The sequence below is a fragment of the Aethalodelphis obliquidens genome, unplaced genomic scaffold (genome assembly GCF_003676395.1).
Source record: "Aethalodelphis obliquidens isolate GAN/ISIS:26980383/991018 unplaced genomic scaffold, ASM367639v1 scaffold10, whole genome shotgun sequence".
In the NCBI taxonomy this organism is placed as follows: domain Eukaryota; kingdom Metazoa; phylum Chordata; class Mammalia; order Artiodactyla; family Delphinidae; genus Aethalodelphis; species Aethalodelphis obliquidens.
Genome location: NW_020837954.1, coordinates 1,528,237 through 1,536,221, shown reverse-complemented (window position 1 = coordinate 1,536,221; position 7,985 = coordinate 1,528,237). Strand labels below are relative to the sequence as shown.

The window sequence follows — 7,985 nt, the reverse complement described above, 5'->3', positions numbered from 1 at the left end:
TTGGAAGGTTGTACCTTTCTAGGAATTTGTCTATTTCTTCCAGGTTGTCCATTTTTTTGGCATAGAGTTGTCTGTAGCAGTCTCTTAGGATGCTTTGTATTTCTGTGGTGTCTGTAACTTCTCCTTTTTCATTTCTAATTTTATTGGTTTGAGTCCTCTCCCTCTTTTTCTTGATGAGTCTGGCTAATGGTTTATCAATTTTGTTTATCTTCTCAAAGAACCAGCTTTTAGTTTTATTGATCTTTGCTCTTATTTTCTTTGTTTCTATTTCATTTATTTCTGCCCTGATCATTATGATTTCTTTCCTTCTGCTAACTTTGGGTTTTGCTTGTTCTTCTTTCTCGAGTTCCTTTAGGTGTAAGGTTAGATTGTTTATTCGAGATTTTTCTTGTTTCTTGAGGTAGGCTTGTATTGCTATAAACTTCCCTCTTAGAACTGCTTTTGCTGCACGTCATAGGTTTTGGATCATCATGTTTTCATTGTCATTTGTCTCTAGGTATTTTTTGATTTCCTCTTTGATTTCTTCAGCGATCTCTTGGTTATTTAGTAACGTATTGTTTAGCCTCCAGTTTAAATGTTTATAGATTCCCCCCTTTATTTTAGCACTTTGAATCATTCCAATGTCTTCTGGTTTCCACTGTGGCTGTCGAGAAGTGTGCTACAGGTTTAGTTGTATTCCTTTGAAGATGATCTGTGTTTTCTCTCTAGTCTTTAGATTGTTGGTCTTAATTGTTCCACAGTTTCACTGAGTTGTATCTAGGTGTGGATTTCTTTATATTTATCCTTCTTGGCATAAATTGTGCTTCCTATATTCGTGAATTCTTGTCTTTCATCAATTCTTGAAAATTTTCAGCCATTTGCTCCTCATATATTGCCTTGCCCCCGTTTTCTTTCTCTTCTCCTCATGCAGAAGCCAGTTTGGTGACTGTAAGACCGCCTCATTCATTGACTCCTAACTTTTTTATCATTTTGTCTCTTTTGCTGCATTTTGATGGATTTTTTCAGATCCATCTTTTAGTACACTTTCTTCAGCTATATCTTCTGCATTGCAGTTTTAATTTTAATTCTTACATACAGTTTTTTATTTCTTGATATTCTATTTTTTTCCTAAATCTACCTGGGCATTTTTTATAATCTCTTATTCCTTGCTTATGTTTTCTATTCCATCTTTTATTTCTTTAAACATTTCACAATAGCTTCTTTAGATACATCATCTGATTGTTCCAAACTCTGGAGCCCTTAAAGATTTAAACCTGTTGATTATTATTCCTGCTGATTCTCATTTGTGGTGACTTGAATCCTTACATATTTAGTAACTTTTTGGTGAGTTTATATTTGGCTAAATTTAATCTAGAGGCTTGGATTGAGAATGCTCTCCTCTAGGGAGAATTCCGTTTGCTTCTGTTGGATTTCAGGGGGCATTAAAAATATGGGGCCACTTAATTTTTTTAATATAAATTTATTTATTTATTTTTGGCTGCGTTGGGTCTCCATTGCTGCACGCAGGCTTTCTCTAGTTGCGGAGAGCAGGGGCTACTCTTTGCTGCGGTGCGCAGGCTTCTCACTGCGGTGGCTTCTCTTGTTGCAGAGCACAGGCTCTAGGCACATGGGCTTCAGTAGTTGTGGTGCGTGGGCTCAGTAGTTGTAGCTCGTGGGCTCTAGAATGCAGGCTCAGTAGTTGTAGTGCATGGGCTAGTTGCTCCACAGCATGTGGGATCTTCCCGGACCAGGGCTCGAACCCGTGTCCCCTGCATTGGCAGGCAGATTCTTAACCACTGTGCCGCCAGGGAAGTCCCTAATTTACTTTTAAAATATGTTGTGCTTTATATAGCATTTAGGTATTATGGCATGGGAGGACTTCTGCAAACTCTGTGATACTACTGGAAGAGAATTTTTAAAACAAACAAAAATGTGATTATATGGTATATATTGTTTTATAACCTGCTTTTTTCTTTTGATATATGATAAACACCTGTTGTACTAATAAATATAGGTCTCAGCAGTAGAGAACTGAAGGGATGAGGGGCACCCAAATAGACTCCAAAAGCCTGGGACAACTGGGGTCAGGGGTACCAGGCCTCAAGAAAGGCCAGAGCTCCAAAATCCAGGACTCAACTCTCCATTGCCAGTCCCCTCCTGCCAGAAGAAGAAAGCAGATGGTCCTCTCAGGCACTCACTCTAGGCTCCTCTCCCTACCCCTCCTTCTCTTAAAGGGGCTTGGTTTATTTTGAGTCAAAAGGTATTATAGGCTCTGACACCATCCCCAACCCTATGCTTTACAGTAGCTTCCCCTGACTCTCAGGGTCTTATTTCATTCTAAGGAAATCCAGCTGTAAAAGGTTTTTAAACACACTTCTAACTCCTTTCTAACTACTCTCCTCAAGTGGAGCCCAGGTGTTGGGCCCACAAGCTCAGAACGAATCATGAAAGGAATGGCTATCCTCTCTGATGGCTCTTAGCTCCTGAACTAGACTTTTTTGAGGACCTGCCAAACTTGCCTTTATATTCTGTGAGATACCACCATATCACCATAATGAAGTCTTCAGATGGATTCTGTCAGCTGTGCAGGTGCAGGCAAGAGACCCTAAACCATAAAGAAGCCCAACCTCCTTTCTCCTCCCAACGAGTATGGAGTGCCAGCTGGGGTGATCAGCATCTTAAGGAAGCCTCAGACGTTTTGGTTGTTCATTTATTAGTTCAATTCAACAAATATTTATTGGGTACCTACCATGTACCAGCTTTTAAAGAGACTACAGTCTAAGAATTCCCTAAATAGGTTGAAAATAGCATGGACTGACTCCACCAGCATTCATGATGTGGATCCCGGAGTTCCAAGTGCTCAAGAAACCACAGTTCACTGCTGGCCACTTTTGCTCCAACTAGCAGGGCCCATGGACCACTGGACAGAACGGAAATTTCACACCAAGGTGAGCACCCTCCAGTGAGTCCTGGCCCATGACCCATGACCCACAGGGTTGGGTCTCCCCAAAAAGAACCGAGTGCCTAAGGCTGGCTATATCTAATTCCACAACCTCCAGCCATGGTCAGGCCTTGGGCAGGTAAAATATGGACGCCTTCTGTCTGCCCCGAATCCTTAAGGCTCCCCTTGCTCCTGAGTTCTCCAGGGCCCTTGTCCAGAGTAAATGCTTGCCGGGAACATTTGTTAACCAGAGAAGTTGCATGGAGGATTTGCCGTGAGGGGAGAGGGCAGAGAGGCTCTGAGGTGTTTCCACTGCAGTATACACCACAATAACAGCAACACTCTGGCTGGCCCAATTCCCCTAGCTGACCACAAGACCCTGGGAGTGGGTCTTGGTCTTGCCAGCAGACAAATCACTACCAAGGGCAGGAATGCAGACTGTTGGTTGCTTCACACCTACCCCAGCCACCTCCCCCACCAGCTGAAGCCTATGTGAAAATAGCAAAGCTTGATGGTTCAGAGCCAGGCTTGGAGGTCAGGTCCACACACGCTTGGGCCAGGTACTTACACTATCCGTGCTTCCGCTTCCTCACCTATAAAGAAGTAACAAAAGCAGTACCTATCTCCTTAGGGTTGATGTGAGAATTACATAAGCTAATCTATATTATGTACCTCCTATACGGTGAGCTTTAGACACGTGTTAGCTGTGATCTTAAGGCAGCTGGGGGAGAGCGGAAGCTTAGGACCATAATGTCCTCCTCAGCACCATCTCCCCCAGTCCTCCCCATCCCAGGCTTGGCGGTGGAGCTGGGAATCCGGTGGGAGAAGGGAGAGACGCCAGCTTAGAAGGGGGTTGATTGTGGGTTCCTAGAAGGTGAGGACTCCTTCCGTGGCGCCCTGCACACCCAGTGACACTGAACCTGGCCGTGGCACCCGAGGAACAGCGCTAGCTTCCCTTCGGCACCTCACCGGCACCCCTCCCCCCAACCTGCCCCGGAGGGTGGGACTGCAGAGGCTTCCGTCAAAGAAGGAAGTGGTCCAGGCAGTGTAGAGAAAGCAACCCGGGAAGCGGAATCCGTGCAGTGGCCTGGAGACTGACCCCTCTCCCGGCCCCCAACCCCAGGGCACAGTGGGGCTCACGCGGGAGGCTGGAGATTGAACTGACCAACACGAGCTGAGTCACGGGGCTTGGGGGGTGGGGCGGTGTGGGGAGCCGCGCGGCCTTGGGGCCCTGGCCGGCGGGTGATGAGGCCCCCTCTCTCAGGCACAGCGGTACCTCAGCCCCGCTGGTGTCCATCGAGGAAGTGGAGAACCCCGAGTTCATGGGCAAAGACGGATTTGGCGCTGTCTTCCGGGCACAGCACAGGACTTGGGGGTTTGGAAGTGGCGGTGAAGATCGTGAACTCGTGAGTGCCCCGAGCCGCTTGGGGGCGGGTGTCTGGTCTGGGAAGCCGGGCGGAGGAGGAGGGGCCTCTGCGTGGCAGGGCCTAAGTGCGGAAGGGAAGGATCTTCCCAGGAGGGAGCTCGGCTCCAACCCGCGCCAGAGTGCCGGCCTGCGATATCCAGGGAGGTGAAGGCCATGGCAAGCCTGTGTAACAATCATGTGCTGCCCCTGCTGGGGGTCACAAGGAAACTGGAGTGGGAGTACGTGTCTGGGCCGGCTCTGGTGACTCAATTCATGGAGCACGTTCCCTGGCGGTGCTGCTACAGCCCCAGTGCCCAAGGCCAGGGCCGCTCCTCTGCCGCCTGCTGCAGGACCTGGTGCTCGGGATGTGCTACCTGCACAGCCAGAACCCCATGCTTCTACACCGGGACCTCAAGCCCCCCAACGTCCTATTGGACTCAGAGCTGCATGCCAAGGTCAGCGCATCCATTACGCAGCCCAACCCCTGGACGAGGTCCTGCCCCACAGCTGCTCCAACCCCACCCACTGGACAGAGGACCTGCTGCAACCCTGTCTTCTGAATACCCTCAGCATCTCCCTCTGGACACAGTGCTGCCCAAGTGTCAAGGCTCATCCAGGAGCTTTAGCCCCTGCCATACCAGGCGATAGACGCCTTGGCCAACATGGTCAGTTCCATGGGTCCACCCCACGGGGTCCTCCAAAGACCCGCGGCTGACCTAGTCCAGGAGACTCAGACCTTGACCCAGCCCCATGGAGCGGGGACCCAGACCTCCAACCAGGAGCCTCACTGGTCCTACCATTCCGCTAACCCCCCACACCCCCTTTACAAGGCTGGGACCATAATATCTGCACAGCCACAGAAGGGCCTGCGCCTTCTGTGGGGGAGAGAAAAGGATTCTGCAGGCTGCTAGGCCCTGTCCATCTCCTATCTCCTCCTTCTTATCTCCTTTTGCAGCTGGAAGATTTGGGCCTGTCCACGTTTCTGGGAGTCTCACAGACAGGGGCAGGATCTGGGGAGTCAGGGAGCACCCCAGCTTACTTGGCCCCAGAACTGTTGGCTGATATAAACTGGAAGGCCTCCATGGCCAGTGATGTCTACAGGTAAGGTACTCCAAACATACATCCCCAATTTCTACACCTCTCTGGGTCCTTCTAAGGGATGGTATATGGAAAGGAGTCTTGTCAGCAGTTGGGTCAGGCCTCAGCTTTATGTCTCCTGCAGCTTCGGGATCCTAATGTGGGCAGTGCTAGCCAGAAGAGAAGCTGAGAGTAAAACTCTAGGCAGACTCTGGGATCCTTCACCTCAGGTGCCCCCTCTCCCAAACCCCCAATCCCCAAGCCCTCCTCTTCCTGTTTACCTGCTCAGACGGCCCTACTCCCTCCTCACATCTCCTACACTCCCTGCCCCTTTCCGTGATGGCTCAGGTGGCCTTCATACTCTGGATGTCTTCTCCTCACACCCACACCCCAGTAGTGGACCATGAATCACTGCAGCGGGAAGCAGTGTGTGAGAGGCAGATCCGGCCTGCATTGACTGAGCTGCCCCAGTCTGGCCCTGAGATCCTGGCTTGGAAGTACTGAAGGATTTAATGCAGCACTGCTGGAGCCATGAGCCCCAGAAGAGACCCTCCTTCCAAGGTGCGCTGACCACTTAGCTGGCAGCTGAGGTAGGCCTGGATCTGTCAGCAGGGGCTTTTCACTGGAAAAGAAGTTTTGCTCACCTGCCACCCACTCTGCCTTCTCTCCAGAATGCCGACCAAACACCCAGAAAGTCCTCGATCTGGTAAAGAAAGGAGATGTCTGGTAAAAAGATGAATGCTGCAGTCTCCACAGTGAGTGCCCAATGCCCTCACCCCACCTAGGAGCTGGGCAGGATGGCACAACGTGGCTCCCCTGACCACCCAATGACTCCCCACTGACCACTGTTTTCTAAGCCTTGACTGTTGTCCCCAGTGTCCCCGCCCCATCCTTGAGTTCCCAGACAACAGATATGAAGCAAGAGACTCCTCCCTTGGGTTTGCCCTGGCTCTCCCACCTCCATGCCCAGCCAGCTCCCCATCCTTGCAGGTAAAGGAGTTCCTGTCTGAGCACAGGGGCAGCAGCAGGTTGTTGTCTGTCCTCAAGCCAGGCCCGGAAAGTACAGAAAAGGATGGCCCTGGGGGAACCACAGGAAGCCATGATTCCATGGTCTCTGAAATGATGAACCTGAATCTGGAGGGGTACCCCAGGCCTGTTCCTGAAAAATGTACAAACCTTCCTGAGAGCATCAGGGCCCAGAGGGGGCAGGTTCAGCCTGCCCTGGACAGCAGAGACCTCTTCAGATTCAACAGCCCAACCTCCTCAAAATCCAGAGACCTTACCTGTCAGAAACCAGAAGCCCAGCCCCACCTCGGCTTGGACCCCAGGTCCTGGACCCCAAGGGTATCAGGTGAGACATTGGTAGGACTAGGGGATGCACTAGGACTCCTGTGAATCCTGTCCCCTTGCTAGGGGAGACTTGGGGCTGAGGGGGTCTGCAGTAGGGGAACAAGGCCCAGGACAGGGGGCCTGAGAGCCCTGTGTTGTTTGCAGGGGGCTGAGAGACGTGACACCAACTGGCCTCCCAGGGCGCCAGGGCCAAATCCAGTACCAGGTACCCACTCCGCACTCCTTCCTCCTTCCTTCCCCCTGCTCAATTCTTCCACAAGCTTCTTCCTCAAGACCAAATATAGATCCAGGGTACTTGGGGAGGGGAATGAGAAAGGGCTAGAGGCCACCTAACCCAACTTTCTCATTTTATAAACGAAGAAACTGACATCCACTGAGGTCACACAGCAAAGCCTGGATTTGCCCCTGAGCCTTCTGACTTTCCCCAACACCAGCTCTGTGAACCCCTGAATTCCATTCCATTGTTGCCATGTATGCCCAGAGGGTTTCCTATCAGAAAAGACCCAAACATCAGAGTCTCAGATGTTAGTTGCCACTCCTCTTGAGCTTCTGCAAACCCAATTCTGAAGGTGCAGCCTGAAGACACACCTTCACCCAGTCACTGGCAGGCCCGGAGACTCCACACTTGCATTTCCCCAGGGTGAACACGAGGTGCCACTGCCTCTCCACCCTGCCGCTCCTCCTCACTTTGAGTCTCGAGAGCGCTTAACCCTCCCACCATCATCACTCTTTCTCTTAAAGGGCCACGGTTTCCTACCGTACTTCATAGCCAAGGGGTACAGATTGGAAACAACAACCATATGATTATACAAGGAAGAACTGCCTCACCCCTGCAGGGCCTGGCACCTCGGGGCATGGATAGGGGCCCCCAGCACACCCCCAAGGAATAGGTTCAAAAGAAGGACGGCAAGAACCGGAAGCCTGGAGTGGGCCACAGGGCTGGTATCATAATAGCAGGAATCGAAGCAGCTTCTAAACTGCCTCCTGGACTTGAGGCAGCTAGCCTAGACTTTCTCTGAGGGCCATCAGGCCTGCACCCGAACTGTCTTTGTGGCCCCAGGAGTCAATAAATGTGGTGGAATTTTGACCAAAGCACCACGACGAGGCTAAAGCTTCAGCCAGGGGCTGGAAGGGACGTGGATGAGAGGCCGGGGAGCTGACATCGAGGGAGTAGAAGGCACTTCCGTGTCTGGCTAGGGCGGGAAGGGGGATGCTGAGGGCTGTAGGTGGGCA

General features: G+C 51.0%; 1 protein-coding gene across 1 annotated transcript; it reads left to right on the top strand.

Moving 5' to 3' along the window:
* Positions 1-3,800: 3,800 nt before the first annotated feature.
* RIPK3 (receptor interacting serine/threonine kinase 3) lies at positions 3,801-7,929 on the top strand. The gene is given in 13 exon segments (XM_027110953.1): positions 3,801-4,326; positions 4,676-4,780; positions 5,281-5,426; positions 5,548-5,632; positions 5,751-5,883; positions 5,886-5,963; positions 6,074-6,128; positions 6,130-6,157; positions 6,393-6,623; positions 6,625-6,753; positions 6,897-6,957; positions 7,494-7,636; positions 7,639-7,929. Coding segments are annotated over 13 exon segments (1,368 nt in total). The 5' UTR covers positions 3,801-4,242; the 3' UTR covers positions 7,729-7,929.
* Positions 7,930-7,985: the final 56 nt, after the last annotated feature.